Source organism: Leptosomus discolor, chromosome 1, assembly GCF_034619465.1.
Source record: "Leptosomus discolor isolate bLepDis1 chromosome 1, bLepDis1.hap2, whole genome shotgun sequence".
NCBI classification, from domain to species: Eukaryota; Metazoa; Chordata; class Aves; order Leptosomiformes; family Leptosomidae; genus Leptosomus; species Leptosomus discolor.
Genome location: NC_141391.1, coordinates 26071249 through 26095918, shown reverse-complemented (window position 1 = coordinate 26095918; position 24670 = coordinate 26071249). Strand labels below are relative to the sequence as shown.

At 36.6% G+C, this 24670-nt stretch overlaps 1 protein-coding gene across 6 annotated transcripts in view; it reads right to left on the bottom strand.

Annotated features, from left to right (window-relative positions):
- NBEA (neurobeachin) overlaps positions 1-24670 on the bottom strand; it is a 510952-nt gene that overhangs the window by 370608 nt on the left and 115674 nt on the right. For all 6 annotated transcript variants that reach the window (XM_086481881.1, XM_086481883.1, XM_086481885.1 and 3 more), the window contains exons 7-10: positions 16174-16293; positions 10337-10483; positions 2631-2828; positions 2065-2198 (exon numbers count right to left, since the gene is read on the bottom strand). In XM_086481881.1, the coding sequence (XP_086338007.1) occupies positions 2065-2198; positions 2631-2828; positions 10337-10483; positions 16174-16293 (599 nt within the window). The remainder of the gene's footprint in view (positions 1-2064; positions 2199-2630; positions 2829-10336; positions 10484-16173; positions 16294-24670) is intronic.

Sequence of the window (24670 nt, the reverse complement as noted above, 5' to 3'; positions counted from 1 at the left end):
CTAATAAATTAAATATAAGAAAATAATGCACGTACACCAAAACCATGGTAATCCAACATTTAAGTTACATCTCATCAAGGAGCCATTTGCTTAAAAATCTTTTAAATATATTCTTGAGTTAGGATCACATCCTGTTGTATTATGCATTTGTACAATCATATAGCATAATGAATTACAGATCTCTTTTTAGAATATAATCTAATTATAGAAGAAATGTGTTGATTTATTCAAGAACAACATTTTTTTCCTACTTGCAGTTCAACTAACTCTAGAAATGTTCTGTACATGTTAAATTGAACTTTATGACTGTTGTCACTCACTGGAAAGACCACACACTTGGGAAGAATTAGTCTTTATCTTGACTTATAAAACTTACATTATATTAGTTCTCCATTTTTAAACAGACCTAGTTACTGCTTTATCATTTATTACAGACTTAGTTCACTAATGAATTTAATATATTTTTTATTTATATGTATGGGCACACGCACACATAACTTTTCTTCAATTTGAATAAAGCATTTTTGCCTACTGCTGTGCCAGTAAATAAAACATACAGGGAATATTTTTTCTAAATTTATTTCAAAATGTTGTTTTTTTCTGTTCCCCTTACTTCACAATACTTCAACGCAACGTACACACTGGAAAACAGTCTACAAAAAAATAAATGCCCCACATGAGCCAACACACAACCAGCTTTTCTGTCTTTAACATTGAATGAAATAATTTGCACCACTATACTGCTTGGAAGTAGAATTTGTTATTTTTAAGACCGTGGTATTACTTCTAACATTGTACTTAAATGTCCTGATGAAATACATTAACTTTTCACACTACAGAAACAAATAAAAAACAGGAGATATCTTAGCTACATATATTTGAGTTACCAAAGGGGAAAACAGATGACTGATCAAACTTCACCAAAATTGATTAATTTCCTATATTAGATTGAGACAAGTGATCTTTCATGAGAAATTATACAACTGTATCACTTTCAGTTACATTCTTCAAAATTGTTGGCCATTTTAGTATTATTTAATTTTCACTTTACTAATTTATTACTGAACTATGTAACGCAATAGGAAATATCCAGAATAATTCATAGCAGAGTAATTATTAAGCAGGAAAAGAAGCCATGTGCTCTGAACTATGCACCTATTTTATACATTTATTCAAATATAAGAGTCAGCTGCCCCTAAACACTGTTTTCTAGCAAGTTTTGGTTATGTACCATTGTACAGGGAAACACCGTACCAGTTCTTCAGCATTACCTTTTCAGTTTTGTTACCTCCAAAGGTTTAAGCCATACGCCTTGTTCTGACAAGTTTAGACATCTTGTGTTGCCACCAGATTAGGAGCCTGACCTGACAAGCAGGTGGCAAGACATCTTCTTCACAAAAAGAACTACAGCTGAGCTAGCTTTGAACAAGTTAGCATGGGTACTGACAGACTCCTAAGCAGTCCTTTGCAGGGTACACACAGAGGCTTTCTTCTAACTCCCGCGCAGGCTTTTCATCCTAGGGGTTACTTCCATAGCATCAGAGCAGGGACTTCATGTGTCCCCCTGTCTCTTGGTGTGTTCCCAGTCACTGATGCAATTGTAATATGGCCGCAAAACAACTGATCACAGCTCTATGGCTTTCTGACCATGTATTAAGACAGAAGGAGATATCTTTTGTTAATTTTGAATGTTATTAAATATGATTCAAATGACACAGACTTTGAGCAAGTAAATAACATTGCGCTGCCAAGTAAAAGCACATCAGTTTCTTTTAGAAGTTACAAGAATAGTCACAAACTTATGCTTAAAAGAGTCAAGAGTGATTTGAATTCATTATGTAGTCCAATCAATTTTATACCATTTCCATCTGGAATCTCATCAGATGAATACAATTTACAGATCTCTACAGTAAACTACTTTTAAAAAAAATATTATTTTCAGAGAAACATGGGAAAAATATACGTCACAGCATTTACGAAAGAAAACAAATCAAACATTCCCACAACAAAACCAGAAATATTCTTAGCTTAATTTAGTTTTTATCTTGCTCGAAAGAAGCTTACCAAACTGTTGTTTCCACCTGACTGTCGTGCAGCTGTCGATTGTCTAACTGGGCGAAGAGAGGAAAAAGAACTTGAATCCCTCCAATGGAGTGAATTGCACTGTGAATGGAGTGGGTTACGATAGCTTTCACATCCTAAATTAACAAAATAAATAAAGAAAATGGAAAAACCTCAGTTAATCTCAATTTTAAAGGACAGTTACAAGCATAATTTGGGAACATTTTAACAGTTAATTTGGTGCAAACTAAATCAGATTTGGTTTAAATTAGTTTCATTACTTATGTTTCAATTATAATCATGATACTTAAAGGCAAATATTAAACAAAAAACTTCAGTATTGTGGCAAACTGTGCCTTATGGTACAAAGTACATATTTCTTAATGAAGAAATAACCAGTTCTTGTTCTAAAATGTGACCAAAGAAAGAACAGTTCAAGTGACAGGTAAATTAAAAGCTGAAATAATACAAAATAACAATCTCTTTGTACACTAGCACACAAATCCTCTTATTTCCCAAATGATGTTGAACTAACAGTAATCACAGATCATCAATTTAGTAGCACAAACCTGAAGCATAAGAGCATGTGGGGAGTGTACAAAAATTGAAGGATTTTCCTTTGGTGAGGATTCAAGGCATAGCTGAGCATCAGTAGCCTTCGCATTATAAGTAAAAGCAATGCTACTTGCAAGTTTCCCATCGTATAGCACTTGTTTATGGTGCTCAGCCAGATGAATGTCACTCTCAGATTTAAATTTGAATGTGCTCTGAAAAAAAAACCAAAACATGAGCTTTACAAAGTAAATATTTTAGACAAAATCTTTGCCACAAAATGTGCAGAAAATACATTGGACTTGAGAGGGAATATAAAAACTGCTAAACTTTGAATTTCCCAGTAGTTTAATGATACTGAAAAATGAGACAATTTTTTATTTACTTTACTCCACATCAACACGTTGATATAATATTTGGTATTTTATGTAGTATTATTTCTCTCTCCTTTCAGCATTACTGTAGTTTCAGAAGTAAATATCTGGAAAAAATGTGTCACATTAAACAGATATAGATATGTGAAAATTAAAAAGTGAGCATCTAACACATTAAAAATAAAGAACAAATTAAATGACTTCTATTTCAGTTTATATAAACTCACTCAAATTAGAATATCAAATCCTATACCATTTTAATTAAAGAAATAGTTATTTTTAATCAGCATTAAAACCCATGCTCCAGTAACAGTCAGGAGTATATATAAACAAGCTACTTACACTACAAAAAAGTCCAAACAAAATTATAAATGCCATCTTTCAAATTAACTATTCTCAAACTCAATGGTTTTACAAAGGGAGACCAAAAATTTCTATTATTCTTAAGCATACCATGATTCATATCTGATCTAAAACTAGGTTTTCTGGCAACACTGACAAATCAATTAAGCACAAGAAGATAGATTTCTGCCTTTCTGCAAAGCACTGTCAGTTTTACTTGGCACATAACCACTTTCGTATGTAACAATCATTTGACAGTGGCAAAAAGAAAACTAGTAGTAACACATAGTGCTGTACTGACACAAGTAAAGCATATTTGTTAGAAATTACCACCATTCAATTCATGCAATATATATATTATATATCTAATTTTTACTCAGTTTAAAATAATTTATTGGTGAGGCTAATTATGAATCATTTTTGCTTGTTGTTATTGCATACAGCCATCACAATTCTCTTTATCCCTTTGGTCCTACCAAGTCTTTCCCCCCCTCCATCCACTCATTAAGAAATCCTGTATCGTGAAATTCGTGAAAGTACTATCATAGGGTTTTGTTTTTCTAGGCTAGTAGAATTAAAACAGGCAACTTACAGGCTATCAGCTGCTCTTTTCAAACAAATTACAGGTTCCATCTATTTTGTAAACTCGTAAAACCCATCCAGCTTTTGCAGAGCTCTCAAGGCTGCTGGAAACTCTGACAAAATTCTCTTGCTTACAGCCAAATGATGGGAAAGTGCATCTGCTGAAATGACTGACACATGGCAATACAAGGTCTTGTGACAAGCATCCATTTGTATGTGGGTCGTTAAGATTGATGTAGATTGAATAGATTGGGCACATGACTGTAGCTGCTGGAGAACCTTTGGAGCAGAACTGTCAGTCAGCCCCGTGCCGCGCTTGGTGATGTCAAGCAGAAAGGAGGCAGCCACGCCATCCTGAAAATGTGTGAGATGCAGGTACCCTAACAGAGAATGCAAGTAGGAAGGACAAGAGCAAGTGAATGGGAAGCCAGTGGTTTAATCTACATTTGGCAAAGAAGGATAATGTTAGTTTTAGCTGTATTGGGAGGAGTGTTGCCAGCAGGTGGAGGGAGGTCAACATTCCCCTCTACTCAGCACTGGTGAGACCACACCTGGAGTTCTGGGCTCCCCAGTATCTGAGAGCCATGGACTTATTGGAGAGAGTCCTATGAGGAAAGGCTGAGAGAGCTGGGACTGTTCAGCCTGGGGACAAGAAGCCTCAGGGGGGATCTCATCAATGTGTATAAATATCTGAAGTGAAGGTGCAAAGAAGATGGAGCCAAGCTCTTCTCAGTGGTGTCCAGTGACAGGACCAAAGGCAATGGGCACAAACTGAAACACAGGAGGCTCCCTCTGAACATCAGGAAATACTTTTTCATTGTAAGGGTGCCCAGCAAGATGGTAGAGTCTCCATCTCTGGAGATATTCAAAAGCTGTCTGGACACAGTCCTGGGCAACTGGCCCTAGGTTGGACCAGATGACCTCGAGAGGTCCCTTCCAACAACCTCAACCGTTCTGTGACTCTGTGATTTCCTTTTGGGTTAGGAGTCAATTTTGTAAGGAAACTCCCAGTGATCCACACTTACTGACTGCTCTGTTCATACTGTAAAGGTGTTCAGATCCAAAGAGACTTTGTTTTGGCTGAAACTCAAACGTCTTCCAACTGGTGGTAGTCATTCGGCTCAAAGGATCAGACTACAACCAATGTGAAATAAAACCACCAAAATATACAAGCTGTGGGTATTCAGCCCTCGGCACCAAACATTTAAATCTAGAAATGTGTCCCACACTACTTACTGAAGTAGAAAAACCCAAAGAATGAGTATTATGCCTAGAGCTGGAGAGCTGGCTCTCTGTTGATATGGTTGGCTACATCTCACTTATCAGGAAATGACTGCTACAGATTATGGATTTGTCATGAGGAAGGTGATGATGTATTTCTCCCCAGAGGGCATTTTTAACTGTACAGATAAATTCCTGTGCACTTTCTGCAGAGAAAGAAATAATTTAGTAATTTCATTGATTTCCAATGATATCTGCATTCTGCATGTACTATATTTTGATGTTTTAGCACATGAAAACACTTCTTACCAGGAAAATTTGTCATGTTTTTAAGCTTTGTCAGATCCCGAAGCTCAGAATGTTTTACCTCTATATAGTTTTTCATAACTTTGCTGTTTTAAATATGTCAAAGTGTTTCAACAGAAAATTTGTATCATTTCATTACCATGAAATTTCACAACTTTCTGAACTGCTTAAGTTAAAATAAAATAAGTTTTATAAACAAATTTTGGCATTATTCTACCACCTAGTTTTCAGTGTTTACTATGACTCAAGAATTTATCAGAGATCACTATTTGAAAGTCAGGCACAAATAAGTTATGAATCATTATAATACTGCCTCAAATTTTTTGGAGAAAAACAAGAATTAAAGGGACATTCTGCCATCAAAGTGTAACAAAAGTCATCATAAATTGGAAATGCTACTCTCCTACCCAAAAGATTATTATAACAGAATGGAGAGGCTACAAATTCTGATATATGATAATCCTTTATTACCAACATTGATTTACAGAAAGAGAAAAGAAATACAGTATATGCATACTGTACTGGGGACTTGGGAAAATACAACGACAGGAGGACAGCTCAGGCTGTCAAGCACATAAGCTCATGGTGCGAATGCTTGGTTACTGGTCACTGAAGGAATGCGACTTTGAGATCTGATACAAGCAGTGTCAGGGCATAAAGACAGCAAAAAAAGAGCCTTAGATTTAACATATTCTATATGTTGTTAAAAATATATATAGGATACATAGAGAAGGTATAAAGGATAGTTGTTGCTCCTACAGGAATGGGAGAGGGAACAGAGAGCTGAGAATTACTCCAGCACTGTCTTCTCCAGTAAAAGAAGCTGTGCTTGATCAGGACCACTACTTAAACACTAGCAGTTCTCCCCTTTCTTTTAGCAGAAAGAGCGCTGGTTTTTGCTTTACCGTTCACCCCATTTTGCTACTGTAGATTCAGAGATCATACATAAAATATTATCTTGTACTATATAATTGCCTTAAGCAAATTTGAATTTTCAAGAATATTTGGAGTGTTTTTGTATGTGCGTGCATGAATGCATTTTTACTCCAGCCTTTGTACACGATGAAAATATTGATACTGCAGCACTGATCAAGAACAAACTCAGATGCAGCAACATGAAGAATAATCTGATAACTTGTTTTGAAAGGCGTATGGGAGGATTGAGAGGAGTGCCTCAGACTTGACAGGGCTATTAGGACAGGGCTTTGTTGAAACATCCCTTTATAAACAGCACCGAACACTGCTATCAGATTCACCTCTTCCTCACATTACCTTCCTTGACCCTCTCTTCTGTGTTTATCAGTCCCTCAGGATCCCAGCTGAGACACGCCTCTCTTCTTTGCTGCCTGGGAACAACACTGGGTAGCAGAAAAAGCACAGTGAGAGCAAGGATGCTCCTCTCCTGTCTTTTTTCTTTCTGCAACCTCTAGCAACTGGAAATATCAGCATAATAGGTAGAAGTCCTGTTCAGCAACTGCAAGACTCTAAATGAGCACGCTTTATTACAGATAAAACCTGGGAATGCAAATACTGAATTCTACTATGTTTCTACTAAATATAATTTAAAATTTCAAGATACTTTATGGATGAATTTGGGAAGACTTAATGGGGAAGAGGCAAATTGCATAGTTCTACTGCCAGTATAGTTTCCTCTCTTCCCCTCTTAAAAGTTTGATTATGTGTAATTTCTATGAAATATTTACTAAGTGTGGCAGCTGTCCAGTATTGCTACTCACACAATCAATGTAACATTTTTTTTGTTAAAAAAAAAAAAAAAAAATAGGTCTTCTGCTACAACTGAGAATTTAGGATTTCAAACTAAACTATCTATTTGCTTAATAAATAAATTTTTATATTAAGGCATGCTGGTTACAAATAAATGCATTCACAAGAACATGTTGAGCAAGACCAGCATGGAAGTATTATGAACTGTTTCTGTATTACAACATTCTGTAACAAGCATGTAATGTGCAATAAATAATATCAATGTTATACATATATAAATTATAGAAATATTATATATAAATAATAAATAAAGCTTCTTTTAATTACTTCTTTAGTTAATCCTAAAATCCGTTGCTTCTACCTGCATCACAGAATACGGGTGGGACAAGGTGTAACAGATTCACTTTTCTTTGTAGATCAAGATCTGCCTTTTCCTGAACTTTGTGCCTTTGGTGTTACTTGCAACATTACATACTACATATATGCATAGATGTGTGCTTACTGTACTGTCCCGAGCCTTGGTACATTGTTAGAGTATGCAGATTTCTCTGTATTCCAGAGGTCTTAATGGCAGTCATTGTAGACTAGAGACAGCTTTGGCAAATGGGTTGGACTAAATGATCTTTCGTGGTCCCTTCCAACAGCTAACATTCTGTGATTCTGTGACATTATGAACAATTGTGAGGGTAGCTGAATGAGAGGCAAAATCATAGTCTTATCATGAACAAAGCAGGCAGAGCACTAAATAAGGGATGGTTGATTTTTCCAAAGAATCAGGATCCTGAGATATAGTGGACTAAAGTAAAAATTGTAAATCAAAGGAAGTACTAGTCATAGGAAAGAAAACACACTTGTATGGAGACATTCTCCAAAAATTCTAAATTATTTTGAATAACCCTCCTTTGGGAGAAAAGCTTTGGCACAACCGCTATTCACAATGTATCTAGAACAGCTGTTTCTCCCGGTTGGTTAACAGTACCAACAATTAGAATGAACAGGACATGTAGTGGACTACTTAAGAAAGTTTCTGAAAGGACAGTTTGCAACAGCAAGTCAGATAAGAGCAAGAATGTGACCTGTAATGTCCAGCAATTCGAGCTATGTGTCAATTGACGCTCTTTTGGAATATCAAATGACATATCGAAATGTTCTGAACTGATGGACCTTTGCACCTGCACAGAATCTGAAAGAAATTACGGAAGTAAACTTAACTGAGACATGAAGTGGTAAGCTTTGAGTGAAAGCCACAAGGAGTGCCCTGAGATCTCAAATTACAGGACATGGCTCCTTTTTTTTGGTTGTGCGAAGATCTTGGGTTGGAAGAAGGAGAGAAAAAAGGGTTCTGTTTTGTCTTATTTTTTGAAAAAAAGAAGTTAAAGAAAGAAATCGTGTTATTTCTAGGGTCCTGCTCTAGGAACCTGCCCTTTTTAACTGCTATTAGTAAAATGTACTTTCAGATTCTTAGACAAGGAAGGAAACTACTTAGAGAGGAAGAAGGCATCAGCCATGCTAGGAACGGGACCTAAACCTGAAAACATCGTATACCAAAGAAAGTATCTCCAAAGTATAAAATTTCATCTAACTGACACCGTACAGAATTCAGCAAGAAGCTACAGGCGTGAAGAAATGTAGTTTAAGGGAAAGCTATGAATCAAGCAAGGCAATTTGACAACACCACAGTAAGGCTAGTGCAGTAACTACTGGAAACGTCATTTAGCATGAAAGTGTGTATGAGTCCTTCAACACTCAGAAAACATTACATAATAATTTTCACTTCTTGAAACAAATTAAAGCATTATTCCTACTTGATATCACTTCAGTATAAATTTCAAGTGCAAATCCAGGAACCTAAAAAATTAATATATATTTACTACATTTATCATTAAGACATGTAAGGTTACGTTACTTTGTTTTTCACGACCAAAAAAACAAGTGCAGAAATGTTTGTTCAAGCAAAAAACCGTATAAAGTTTGGAATAAAATACACTTCTCTTGACTTGGAACAGGCTGCCCAGAGAGGTTGTGGAGTCTCCTTCTCTGGAGACATCAAAAACCCTCCTGGATGTGTTCCTGTGCAACCTACTCTAGGTGGTCCTGCTCTGGGAGGGGGGTTGGACCAGGTGATCTGTTGAGTTCCCTTCCAACCCCTAACATTCTGTGACTGACTGAACATTTTTAGTTTCAAGGCAGGTTTTAACCATCAACAGGATGCAATAAACTTCCTCTTCTCCAAATAACCTTGACATGTATTTGGCTATTCACACTACATACCTACCATAAAAGGTATGTTCAGCTGTTACTGTCATTCAAGTGTTAGCTGTCATCAGATCATTTAGAGCAATCATTTTCAGTACACCAAAATAATATTATTAGAATCTATATGTCGATTTTTACTTGCTATTTTTAAAAGTATTTTCAGAGTATATGATATATACAAAACCCTGAAAGTCTACCTCAGATGATACTGCAAATTTCATAAATCAGAAAAAGAAAATTTGGGAATAACTGATGGTAGAAATTCAACAGTGTTTCACTGGGGCCAGACTAATTTTCAAGCCTTCTCCACTAGGCAGTTTCTGCAGACTTCTGCAAAGTATCTGCCTTGTTTTTCTTGATGAAATAATACTATACACAGCCATTCCAAGACACAAGTGATTGTTCATAGTAGAGTTCCAAGTTTCTGCATGCATCATTAAGTTGTCCAAACTGTCCCCTAAATGTCACTGGCAAAGCATGAGTAAAAAGCTTAACTTTTACTACAGCAGAACCGCTTGAAACCATGCATTTGAACAGAATTGGTTTATTTCATCTTGTTGAATGTTAATCTGCCTTAACTCAGGCTTTAAACACAAACACTAGAGAAAAAAGTTAATCCTCTGCTATTCAGTACACTAAATACAAAATTTCTAATATGATTATGACCTAAAGTCATAAATTTCACGTACAAACATGTTTCAGCTATGCTTTAAAGAAAAAAACCTGCATCTTTCAAAAAGGCGATGGAAATTAAGGTTAGCTAGGATACTTGGAGAAATATTCTTCTTTGGTTGAAAACAAATCACATAGCTCTACATGATCGTAAGAGGAATATTTACATGCATATATATCTTCCAACTATATCTATCAATTATTTTCTTTTTACAGTTTTACGGTTTTTTAACACCCATTATTACCTTATATCCAGGTCCTAACTGATGTATCGCAAAAATCTGTGCTGGGTTGAGTGCTTCAGTGAATACATATACTGCTCCAAGCTGGCCACAGAACACTCTATTAGCATCAGCAGTCTCCGAAGAGCCAAGAAAACATTTATCATAGCTCTGTATCAAAAATAGGCAATGAAGTTTAGTCACAGAAACTATACAATGAAATTATATTAATATAAAGCTACTGAAGCCAAAAAACAAAGGCAGCCTGTAATTAAGAAACTAAAGCAATCATTTATTACTTCACTACCTGATTCCCTGTAGCGAACAACTTCATTTTGAGTATTGCAGCGTTAATTGTTTTACAGGTCAGTATTACAATGCTGTTCTGACTGACTGCTAAGACTTGGTTTTTACTAATTGTTCAACATACAACAGAGAAAATTAGAACAGTACATTCATGTACCAAATAACCTTCCCTATTGCCTTCTCGGAAATACGAAAGCCTTGAATTTCCTTGTAATTATAATCAGAAATCCAACTGCTAACGCATGAGAACACATGCTGAAATGCATTCTTTCACCGTTGTGCTAACAGAGCTAAACATCTCTAGCAGAAAAAAACAAATAAGAATTTTTCTAGTTTGGAACTCGTGCACAGTCTTCCTCTATGACCACAGCCTATAATGATTTGGTTTGACCTTAATCTCCTCTTCTGTCTTCTTTCACAGTCATAAGAGTTGTTTTCAATTCCTCCTTCCAACAACTATCCCTCTGCACAAAGACCTTCTGCAGTTCTCCATCTGTCCATTTCCTTTTATTTCAGATTTGAAGTGGGTTTTTGTGGCTTCCCCCACCCCTCCCATCCCCCATTTTAATTTATTTGCAAGAGTTAGGTTACTTTCTTCTGGTGCTTCCAAGAAAAAAGGCTTTCAGATGAAACAAAGTTTAGAAATTAACTGTCTGGAGTAAAGATCTGAGGAACTGGAAAACAAGACACAGCACAAGAGTACAACAACATGAAGCACACTGATCTTTGCAAGGCTATTCTTTCAGCTTTCTTGAGTCACATGTACTTTATTTAATCGAAACAAGGATCCAGCCTCACTTTTTGAGCTGAATGAGCAAACCAGTAGAATCTGAATTAGGAAGCCTGTTTCTTTATCCTGCTTGGCTGCTGAGTTTCACCCTAAGAAAAACTTTTGTCAGTCTGGAGAATGGAGTCAAATATGCTACAGCAACTGATCTAGGTGGATATGCTATTAACAAGGAAAAGGGGATTCTGTCTAAACAGTTAGGAGGAAGTCAAAGATCCGGAGCTCAGCTTTGCAATGAGGTGAGGTAAGAAGTATCCAGGATTTTATCTCTGATTTATCCTCCTTTTTGACCACATACCTCTTCTATTTTTTTTTCCCTTGGAATTTCTAACTTGTTTAATAACTTTTTTGGACAACACTAAAAAAAATTCTGAAAAAACCTACATCAAAATCGATTCACAGTGGCATATCCAGGATACAGAGCACAAAAGATGAGCTACGAGACTACTGTGACTACTGGTAAATCTAATGGTGAAACTTGCTAACAATTTTCTGAGACATACATTCCTGCCTATTAGAAGGGTATCTTCCTGATTCTTCTAGTTATCATCAATTGTATAACAGTCATTGTAGCTCTCAGTGGATCTGAGTTTTACATCTAATTACATTCTAGATGTGTTAACCTGTAGTAATTTCCAGTTCTTTTTTCACTCTGACCACACTACACTTTCCCATTTTCTGGTGCTTCACTCTGGACTAGGTGTTTTCATTATTTTTACTTGGGAGGAGGGGTAACTCCTGATCTTCTGGTAATTTTTATTCACTTCTATTCCAGATGCCAAACAATCCATAGACCTTATTTATTTATTTATTCTAAAATCTGCACCCAATACTCATAGATCATTTGTTCTTCCTCCAACTATCTCACATTTCCACAGTTTTAAACCTCATGGACACCAACTGATCCAAGTTTGTTTGCTTATTTCTCTACATCCCTAGTAGTATGTAATTAATGACCCCAAGATGAGGTAACTGACAGATCTGCTCCATTCAGTGTCTATTTTCATTTACATAAAAAATAAAACTCATGGGACTTATGGACCTTCTTACTTATGGAAATAACTTTATCCTTAATATTATTGATGCTTCTAAGCCTTCTTTCAAATGCAGCCCAAGTGCTACTGATGTCATCAACCTATTGGCTTTTCACCACTTATGTCAACTTTTTAAATCCTTCCACAGTTTCCTTATCCTACAATGGAAATGCAAAGTCCTGTGAAAGACATCAGGACATCATCAAGTTTACCTTCATCCAGCTATCTGAACAAAAATCTTCCACCAAACCTCAGTATCCCCATATTCTACACCTTGAAGAGAAGTTTTATGCTTTCTCACATGTTACTTCCCATAACTGGGGAAAATTCCTAATCTAGCAGCTGTAATATCCAAATTCTTCCAATTTAGCTTCCATCTCAAAGTGTACTTGATCTCTTATATGTAATTAACTCCATAAGGCATACAGAGCTGATCATGACTACTGACAAGCAAGCTATTGTACACATTTGATTATGTTATACCCGTCCATGCACTTAATTTCCATCTTTTTGTTGTAATCTCTAGCTCTATTTTCTCCTCAGAATACAAACTTAAATGGTTTATTTACCACTAGCTACTGTATCTTGTGCAGCGAGCTGCAACTCAGCCCAGAGCCCCCGAGACCTCAGCTGGCTTTTCAATCATCGCATTCTCACCCATCACAAAAATGTTTACATTACCAATAAGAAGCCATGCTCCACAAAACCTGAAAGGCTTGCCTTTTCTTGCAAGTACAAATGCTACCAAAAAACCACAAAGAATGATGATCAGAAGCTTCAGCAAGCAGAGTTCTCCCACTTTAATTAACTTGTAATATTTAAACTCTCCTTTTCAAATCAAGCTTTGCCTCTAGAACATAGGAAAAGACAGCTAATTTCCTTAAGTACAAAAGAGCTTCCTTATCCTACACAGGCAGTCAGAAACAACTGACAAGTATATTATAAATAAGAAATAACAAAAGTGTAGCAAGATGATGAGCCGAGCACCTCTGAAAGTGTAGCACAGTTTTAGCTGAAGGCAAAGCACAAGAGAACCATTTTGCCTGCCTTCCCCTTCCAAAACTTTGGGCCAGAAAGAGTGCCTATTTTCTGCATCATTAGGTGTAGACTCTGAAACCTTCCAAAGTAGAAGGTACAAAAATAAAGCATAAAAAATTTTGAAACTTATATAAGTTTCTTTAAAAGAAATTAAATGCAAAAAAATGAAAATACATTTCCTGTAAGAATATACTATTCATTCGAACTCCATCCAATTAATAGATATGGGTGTGTTTACAGGTATACATGGAATCTTCTCAGGTAAAAATGACTGGTTTCTGCCTGTGGGACAAGCACATGCAAGATCACTGTGTCCTTGCTCTGAGCTGGCCAATGCTATACAACTGTACATCACTCTCCATCACTTATTAGCAATCCTGGTTAACAGGAGAGGTCCCAGAAGACTGGAAGCTTGTCAATGTGACACGCATCTACAAGAAGAGCCAGAAGGAGGATCTGGGGAACTACAGGCCTGGCAGCCTGACCTTAGTACCACGCAAGATCATGGAGCGGTTCATCTTAGGTGCGCTCACATGGCAAGTGCAGGACACCCAAGGAATCAGGCCCAGCCAGCATGGGTTCATGAAAGGTAGATCCTGTCTGACCAACCTGATCTCCTTCTATGATCAGGTGACCCACCTAGTGGATGAGGGAAAAGCTCTGGATATTGTCTACCTGGACTTCAGTAAGGCATTTGACACAGTTTCCCACAGCATCCTATTGAACAAGCTGGCGGCTCACGGCCTAGACAGGTGTACTCTAAGCTGGGCTAGAAACTGGCTGGATAGCCGAGCCCAGGGAGTTGTGGTAAATGGAGTTAAATCCAGTTGGTGACCAGTCACAAGCGGTGCTCCCCAGGGCTTAGTATTGGGGCAGGTTTTGTTTAATATCTTTATCAATGACCTGGATGAGGGGATCAAGTGCACCCTCAGCAAGTTTGCAGATGACATGAAATTAAGTGGGAGTGTCGATCTGTTTGAGGGTAGGGAGGCTCTGCAGAGGGACCTGGACAGGCTGGACTGATGGACTGAAATCAATTGTATGAAGTTTAACAAGGCCAAGTGCCCAGGTGGCCAAGAAGGCAAACAGCATCCCGGCCTGTATCAGCAACAGTGTGGCCAGCAGGAGTGAGGAGGTGATCGTGCCCCTGTACTTGGCACTGGTGAGGCTGCACCTCGAATACTGTGTGCAGTTCTGGGCCCCAAAGTATAGGAAAGACGTTGAGGTCCTGGAGCATGTCCAGAGAAAAACAACGAAACTGGTGAAGGGTCTGGAAAACAGGTCTTACAAGGAGCACCTGAGGGAACTGGGGTTGCTTAGCCTAGAGAAGAGGAGTCTGAAAGACCTTATTTCTCTACAACTACCTAAAAGGAAGCTGTAGTGAGGCCAGCGTTGGTCTCTTCTCCCAAGTAACTAAAGACAAGACAAGAGGAAATGGTCTCAAGCTGAGCCAGGGGAGATTTAGATTGGACATTAGGAAAAATGTCTTTACTGAAAGAGTGGTCAAACACTGGAACAGGCTGCCCAGGGAGGTGGTGGAGTCATCATCCCTGAAGGTATTCAAAAGACTTATAGATGTGGTGCTTAGGTACATCGTTTAGTGGTGGGCTTGGTAGTGTTGGGTTAATGGTTGGACTTGATGATCTTAAAGGTCTTTTCCAACCAAAATGATGTTATGATTCTATGATCTTTCAGTATCTTTTAATTGGTTTGGATGGCCAATAAGGGAAGACATCTCTCTGTAAAAGTTTTCTACCCGAGAAAATTGCTCAGTATTTTAGGGATGAAATTTTGTAGTAGTTAATTTGTAGTTGCTAACAATATTAATTAAATATTAATACCTTAATACTTAGCACAGTGGTTTTAATATTGGTCAACTGCCAATCAATAAAAAGCAAACTATACTTGTTACTGGGAGACAGATGTAAGACTTCAGAATTTGCTTAATAACATAAATAAATCTCTTGACAGTTCTCCATGCTTCTATTTTCTATCTTCTACTTTTTGTCTTTATACCTTGGTTGAAAACTGTAAACTCTGCATAGAAGAAACGATCTCGTACTATACTTATACAGCACTTAAAGCAATATCACTCTGATCATAGTTCAGGCTACTCAGTTCCATTGCAATTAAAAAAACTACTTAAAATTTTGTGTTCAATAACACAAAAAGCATAGAAATCTTTCAACCATTAACAAATATCTCCTCTTGAATCCAACACAGAAACCTAATGTGACACAAAAATTAGTACTTTTGTATACACTGGCAGCATGCATAGTCATTCAGTTTTTCTTAAGGACTTTTCTCAATCTAAATCTGTAAAATCTGTAACTATCAAATTTTCCCATGGAAAAAGCTAAGTATTAATCAATTGTTATCATTGTCCTCTAAACGGTACCACATATTAAAAATATTAGCTATAACAGTCTTTCCAAATGAAACCTCTGATAATTTAATTGAAACAGCTATGCAAAATCCAGCTAAAAAAAATCCCCAATATTCTAAAAAATATTATTATATAAAGTCTACAACATTTCATTTTATTAAGTACATATCTAAGGAAGACAGATTAAAGGAGAAAGTTAAAAAAGAGAAAATTTGCAAAGATCTAGAGAAAATAAATATAGTACTTTTTTTTCTTTTTCAGTTTACTTTAAAATGAAAAGCTATGAGAAAGGAAAAAAATAAAATCTTACATCATTGGTGTTAACATGCCAGGCCATGTCACCATAGGATACCAGCTGACCATTCACGTAACATCGTATTTCACTGTTTCTCCATCGATTATAGATGTGTACAATGCTTATCATGTACCACTGGAAAGACATGGAAAATCAGTATATAGTGGCAGATTTTGTGCTATAAAACATGAGGTTAATGAATTTCATTAAAAATAAGTGACCAGTCTTGTAAAGTTATAGAAGCAGATGAATCCTTGAAAACTCTTAAAATTAAAGAAGTCAGTGGAACTTCAAGTCCAGTCAGTAGAACCGTGTCCCAATGTAATGACATACCTACCTGCATCCCTTTATGAGATCAGAGCAAAAAATGCATACATGCAATTAAAAAGTTGAATACATTTCCATTCCTGAAAGTGTAATTTAATTTAAACACTATACACTGTAACACAAAACACAACTGAGTTCTGATGTGAAATCCAGTTTTATGTGCACTTACCTTAACAAATTCATATCACATATCTCTGGCCTTTCATCATAGCTCTCTGAAGAAATTATTAAAGAAAACGAAAAAATTCACAACGGCAAATTTTACAGCCCAGTTTAAGGTTTCATCTTGATTGCTTCATATGATTTTCTTCCTCTATTCTTTATTGTTTCACCAATTTTTGGACCTTTGTCATACATTAAAAATGCATTATATAATCAAACAGAGAAAGCATCACAGTAAAATGCTTCCAAGTGCATCTACGGTGACCTTTCAAATAATCTGTTCAGCAGTGCCAAGCCTCTCTCCATGATAACTGAAAAGACATGGCAGTCAGGTGAAGTCCCTGGTGACTGGAAAAACATTGCACTCATTTTTAAAAATGGTAGAAAGGAGGACCCTGGGAACTACCAACCTGTCAGCCTCACCTCTGTACCTGGGAAGATCATGGAACAGATCCTCCTAGAAGCTATGCTAAGGCACATCAAGGGCAGAGAGGTGATTTGTGACAGCCAGCATGGCTTCGCCAAGGGCAAGTCCTACCTGACCAACCTAGTGGCCTTCTATGATTAAATGATTACATCAGTGGGCAAGGGAAGAGCCATGGATGTCATCTATCTGGACTTCTGTAAGGCCTTTAACACGGCCCCCTACAACATCCTTCTCTCTAAATTGGAGAGATATGGATTTGCTGGGTGGACTGTTTGGTGGGTGAGGAATTGGTTGGACGGTCACATCCAGAGAGTAGTGGTCAACGGCTCAATGTCCAGACGGGGACTGGTGAAAAGTGGCGTCCCTCAGGGGTCCATACTGGGACAAGAGCTGACTAATACTTTCATCAATGATGTAACGGGACTGAGTGCGTCCTCGGCATGTTACAGATGACACCAACCTGAGTTGTGCGGTCAACACACCTGAGGGACGGGATGCCATACAGAGGGACCTGGACAAGCTTGAGAAATGGGCCTGTGTGAACCTCATGAAGTTCAACAAGGCCAAAATTAAGGTCTGGTATATGGGTCAGGGCAATCCCTGATATCAATACAGGCTGGGGGATGAAGGGATTGAAAGCAGCCCTGCCAAGAAGGACTTGGGGGTACTGTTGGATGAAAAACTGGACATGAGCCAGCAGTATGCACTTGCAGCCCAGAAAGCCAACCGTATGCTGGGCTGCATCAAAAGAAGCATGGCCAGCAGGTCAAGGGACGTGATTCTGCCCCTCTACTCCATTCTCATGAGACCCCACCTGCAGTACCACGTCCAGCTCTGGGGCCTCCAGCACAAGAAAGATATGGACTTGTTCGAGCGGGTCCCCTACAAGGACAGGCTGAGAGATTTGGGGTTGTTCAGCTTGGAGAAGGCTCTGGGAAGACTTTATTGCAGACTTTCAGTATTTTAAGGGGGTCTATAAGAAAGATGGGGACAAACTTTTTTGCAGGGCCTGCTGTAATAGGCCAAGGAGTAATGGTTTTAAACTAAAAGAGGGAAGATTTAGACAAGAAAAAAGAAAAAAATTTTTACAATGACAGTAGTGAAACACTGGAACAGGCTGCCCAGAGAGGTGGTAGAAGCCCCATCCCTGGAAACATTCAAGGTCAGGCTGGATAGAGCTCTAAGCAACCTGATCTAGCTAAAGACGTCCCTGCTCATTGCAGGGAGGCTGGACTAGGTGCCCTTTAAAGGTCCCTTCCAAACCAAAGTATTCTATGATTTTATGAATCATTATGTCCATGATGAGTAAGTGCAAGAAGAAAACCTTAAGTTCCTTTAAACTCATCTAAGACTAGGAATGGAAATTTAATTTTTAAGATCTGCAGATCAACTCGTAATTAATTATAATGGCTACTGGTATTATTTCAAAATATATACAAACCAGATAAAAATGGACACGCTGGGCAAACTCTAGAAACGGCCACAAAGATGATTGTTTGAAGCCTCTGACACTTGAATAGAGGCTGAGATATGGGTCTGTTTAGCCTGGAGAAGGTTCAGGGGCATCTTATCCATGTGTATAAATACCTGAAGGGCAGAGGATAAACGGGATGCAGCCAGAGACTTCTCACTAGTAGTATCCAGTGACAGGACAAGAGGCAATAGGCACAAATTGAAATACAGGGAAGTCCATTTAAACATACGGAAGAAGGGCATTAGTAAGCTTTAAGGCCAGTCAAACACTAGCACAGGCTGCTAAGAGAAACTGTGGAGTCTCCTCACTTTGAGATACTCAAAACCTGACCAGACAACATCCAGAGCAACCTGATCTAGGCGTCCCTTCTCTGAAAATAGGGTGATGCTAGACTGTCTCAACATGTCCCTTTCCAATTTTGTGAAAAAAGTCAGCTCATCTGCCTTGAAAACACCATTTCATATTTTAATAATTTGGAACAGTAATTTTGAATTTACTTGTCTTCCCTTTCTTGGTATCTGTTTCAATTATTATCTTTTGATTTCTATGTTCAGCTAAGTTTCTTTTTTTCAAAGCGGACAATTTCTGCATCCCTTGGGGCATTATTTTAATAAGCCACTTGGTAACTCTCTCTGAGCTGGTGTAAATAGATACAGAGCCTACTAACATAAAAATCTGCCTCTATATCAGAGAAAATAAAAGCAAAAAAGTTTTCACATGTTGATTTGGAAATCAGACAGAGCACAGAATACAAATAAAAAAAGCATGCAGCAAAACATATTTTGACAATAATTTGCAGTAGTCCTCAGATTGAGCTGTATTCTGTTACATATCTATAAAATCTATACCTATTAGAACACACATATTTTTCCACATCTGTTTCCAGGTCTTTAAAAATATATTTTCACTTTTCCCTCTTAAAACCTACAGCTAACAGAAGGGGCAAGAAACTCCACTAATCATACAATAGTACATAAGAGTATCTCACTTCTTGTATATCCAAGTAAATAGATTAATTGGGTAATACTAGATTAAGGATGTATTCCTACAGCTTTTGCTTCTGAAGTCATGTGTGGGCAGTCTAATTTTTTTGTTTTTCAAGCAACCATGAACAAAGTATTTTGTACCCGCCCTCTCAAAAAAAAAAAAAAAATCAAAAAACAAACCCACAACTCAATAATCAAACATTGTTCCCCATTTTGTAAGCAGATTCTGTTTCAGAAAGGAACACCAATCATAAACTCAACAAAATATTCATAACTCAAAGTCTAGAAGCTTAAGTGGTGACTATGGTACTCAGAAACTAAGTGCAAACTGCATGACTAGAGCTCTACTTTCAGCAACATTTCTTTCCCAAAGCTTCCATGTCACCGAACATAAATCTCTTAGAATAAAAATTCCCTTGCCCTCTTTCCTCCAAAGGTTAATTTACCAACAATCTCCACGAAGTGATGATGATTTTAAATACTTTCATCCCAACAGCAGGCATTCTTTGCAAAAGCACTATTCAAAATTGTACCTTTTACAACTAATTACTCATATTTCCAGTTCTGATACTTTTGTAGCAGATAGAAGCTAACAACCCTAAGCCCCCATTGATCTTTTCTTTTACAGTGCTTTAAGAGCATTTCTGACAACGTTCCAGTCTCTAAAACTGTCCCTGTGTGTAGCTTATGTTTAACAGATGACTCATTCATTAGGAAATAAATAGTTCATTACATTTGTTGAAACACTGTCCACAGAGCCTATAAGGAACTAAAATGAGCAATACTATCTTGAGAGAGCTTTGATGTCCATTCAAACTTTAGGAAAAGGATATAATTTACTATTTATAATCTCTTTTTCCCCCCATGTTAACCTCCATTCATGCACATGCAGCTGCTTTTAGTCCAAGTCTCCTTTCTTCCATGCAACTTTGTTGAATCTTTAGCATTGCCACTATGTCAGAGCACTACCTATGTCTGTTTTTCTGACCCACAAGGCAAGCTCTACAAAAACCAATGAGCTTATCTTTACTTGAATTCACATGCATATATACGCATGCATTCACACAGACTCTAACCCAGCTCATTATCATAACTAATCCAGTAATTTTTTTACTGATATCTAAATATCAGTAAAAAAATTCCTCTTTTGCCTCCTGCACTTGAATTTACATCTTAAACTGTAATTTCTTTTTAGCCCAGGGAAGTATTAAAAAATGGTTTACTCCTTGTGTCATATTTGTCACTAGTATCAGTCTAGATAAAATGAGTAACATAGGTTTTCAAAGCTAGTTCCTAAAATAGAGGATGACAAACTCCACCAAGTTAGGTCCATAATGCATTCTTATTGACAGGAAAATAAAGGTCCTTCTGAGATTCCTGCTTGCACACTTGATTCATATCCTTCATATTTGAATGAGTATAAATTCTCTTCTCACATGACAGCATAATTTCTTTAAGGCTTTAGAGGAGTATAATGCCTAAAGTTCTTGGGGAATCCACATAGCATGTATCAACTGGCTCACAAACCTGTTCTTATGCAGAGTAAGAATCCTTCAAGTAATTCAACAAAAGCGGGGGACAAGACTTCCAGTGCAATATTGCATTCTTTGTCCCCAGTACTTTTATCTGTGTGTTTATAAACCTTTTCATTTTTCTAGCTTTTACTCCATTTTGATGGTTAAGAAATCAGGCACAATAATATGTAATTCTAAATATTAGCAAGCCTATTTCTAAAATTTCTATAATTTTCCATTGCTCATTTGTTTGACAAAATAGATTATATAACACAGTTTGGCAAATTTCATATTCAAATTTCTTTGGAATGTGAGGTGCCTACTATAAGGTCCTGGCAATTAATTATTATCTCTTATACTGATTTCTATACCTCTTCTGCTGACATTTCAATTTGAGACACTTCTTCTGACTCATCCCCATTGACACATCTTGTAGTAAACAATGATGCAATTAATCCATTTAGCTTTTTTGTTATGACACTATATTCTTCAAGGGCTCTTATTAAGCCTTAGTCATCTAATTGCCCCTATGGACTGTAAAAAAAATACTGAGCTGTCTTATCATTTTACATATAATTTGCTATAACTTACACTTTTCTATGTATTCTTCATTTTGATACAACTTCCATTTTCTAAAAAACTTTTTTTTTTTTACTTACAAAGGTCTCTAATTTGCTATTTATCTGTGCTAAGCTACCTTGTGAGAAGCTCTTAAACTTTCTATTGGATTTTTGGTCTAATGGTATATTTACTCTAAGCCTTTTGTATCTTTGCATATAAGCAATTTCTGTAGCACTACCAAACACCTCCATCTTTTAACTGCTTCTCCTCTCTTTTTTTTTTTTTAAGAAGTGAAGGCATTTTTTGCAGTTCCTTTAAAAATTAAAAAAAAAAAAAAGTCCTGCATATCAAAGTATATTCTGCATTTTTCAAGACGAAGTCAAGCAAGAGTCAATGTCTGAGATCTCTAAATGTTTCAAAAAGAAATAAACCCAAATGCTTCTGGTATTTAAAATTTTGAACTCGCATCCAGTAAGATGCCACCCAGTTTATAGCAAAGTAATGTACTCTTCTTTATATTAGTATGCTTTCTGATCTTCCTCAGTTCATCACAGATTCTATAACCACCCTTATCCTGTGGCTAACAATTTAATCTGAATAGTATGGTTTTCCTACTCAGTTACTGTTTTTCAGTGCACAGAAACTCTGTTATTGTTACAATGAACTTATTTATCTGCTTAGGTTAAGTCTTTAGTATAGAGCATCACTTGTCTATCAGCAAAGTCTGCCCCACTGTCACTTGTTAAGTACAATTTGAAATAAGTGCCCACTGACCGTCAACAGAGCTCCTGATACTTCTATTATGTCAATAACCTCGTTTAAAAAGGATATTCCACCTTCTCTTTTTTTTTTTAGATATGTAGAAGTGAGCATATATGTATGTCTCATTTACGTGAATGCTCTTTGCTGATGTTGTACAGACATTTTGTTGATTTCTCTTCTATTCTGTACCTTAGGACATGGTTTTCAGGACTTTACTACTACATAACGAACCAAACCATGCTGTATAATTTCACATGCAAGTTTTTCTTCAACTTTTAGTTGAAAAAAAATCCTTTTTTTTAAATTTTTGAAGTCAGTAAGACAATTCTCTTTTAAACTCATCCTACAATCTCCTTCCCTATATCATTTTCTCAAAAATGCACCAAGAGCATGTCTCTCTACTATAACAAGAGCTTCCTTAGGTAGTACTCAAAGACTCTTCAGGTAACAGCCTGCCAATTTTTTATACTGTTGAAATCTTTCAAGCTTAATCACCCACTATTGAGTAAGTCCTATTCCTACTCCACAGTACAGTACAATCAGAGAGATGAGGTATCACACACTAAGTATTTCCAAAATGTGGAACTTATTTCAGTCTATACTACAATTAGTAAAGGTGTTCAGGATTAGAAACACCAAAAAAAAGCTGTTTGCTCTCAACTACAGAGCTTTCCTGTTCATACTTTTACAAGGATTGATGCTGAAGCTGGAATTCAAGAGAGTGAAAATTACTGGTGGTTACTAACACACAAAAAATTTCACTTTGGAGTCCCCAAAAGCAGTATAGACATATTAAACACAACACTGCCAAAGCTAGTTTAGCTCTGTTGAGAGGTCAGTCTATTATACTACACTCACATTTTCTATTTGGGGATATGAGGACCAAATTTCTCCATGTATTTTTATAAATACTTGCTTTCATAATGTTGCTAAAATACACTAATTAAAACCTAATGTAATAACTTAACACCTCTTAAAGTTTTAAATTAAGATTACATATCATTCCATGAATGGTGTCATATGACATAGCTAACAGCGGGAACACCTTCACATGAACTTAGTATCTTTCCGGTCTCCTTACGTAAAGTTTTGACCAGGTGGCTTGAATATATAATTTTACTGAGATTCAACAAAAATTTAAAAAAACATTATTCAGAAGCTAAACAAGGAAGCTGTTTCTGGCAAAAGCTACTTCTGAAATGTCTGTCAGGAAGCAAATGGCTAGAAAATAGTATATCTGATGTCAAAAATCACACTTCTCAAGTTAGCATTTGGACAGTAACCTGCTTTGTAAATGAGTACTCATATTTGAATACACATCTACACATTCAATGCTTGCACAGTGGAACCAATGTAATACCTAAATGAAGAAAATCAATCTACATGTTAAAACAGGATATGCTTGTTAGAGTCAAGAGTAACAGGACTTGTTAGAGCCAGGAATTGTATTTGACAGGTTTTCTTTCTGCTATTATGTGTCAGGCACCGTCCCACATACATGTACACTCAAGTTATTAATGGAAAAAACATATCATATGAAACCACTTGAAAAGACATTCTAGAAGATTTATTTCAAATATTTTCTAAATCTGACATACAACCCCAAGTGTATGAAGTATGATCATTGAGAAATATAAAACTGGCAGGGAAGCTATATTTGGACATACTTCCGCAGATCAGCAGATCATGATTTGAAACTGATATTCATATAATGAGATATACATGTACTAGTATTTCAGAATTAACTATTTTAAATAGAATAGAAAGAGCTAAAATTTTCCAGGAGTGGTATGAAGGAAACTAGTCATTCACAACAAAAATTATCAAAATAATATCTTGCTAAAATATGAAAGATTGCTTCATATTTTAGTAAAGAAATGATCAGCTAGATCCCAAAAGCTAGTTATCAGTAACGTAATCCAAAAGTTAATAATTCTATTTGTTCCTAGGTTGAGTGTTTATCAGTAGCATCAGATGTGATACTTTAAAAGAAAACTGAACCCTCAGCAACATTCTTTTCTGGCTATAAAATTAAATAAAATTTGCAAAACATAATTGATTCATTTCAGTACACTCAGCAGATACGTGTTTATAAGGCTTTATACATCCCTGAGTAATAATGCTAGAAAAAGACATTACTGTGTTTTAAAAAAACACAAATGACCTCAAAGCTACATGACAGAATTAGAATCAGTGATTTTGAATCACAAATACATGCCAAGAAAAATAGTAGAATACAAAGCTGATGAGTGAACAATGGCATTCCCTCCCTAAGAGACTGGTTTCTCAAAACAAAACG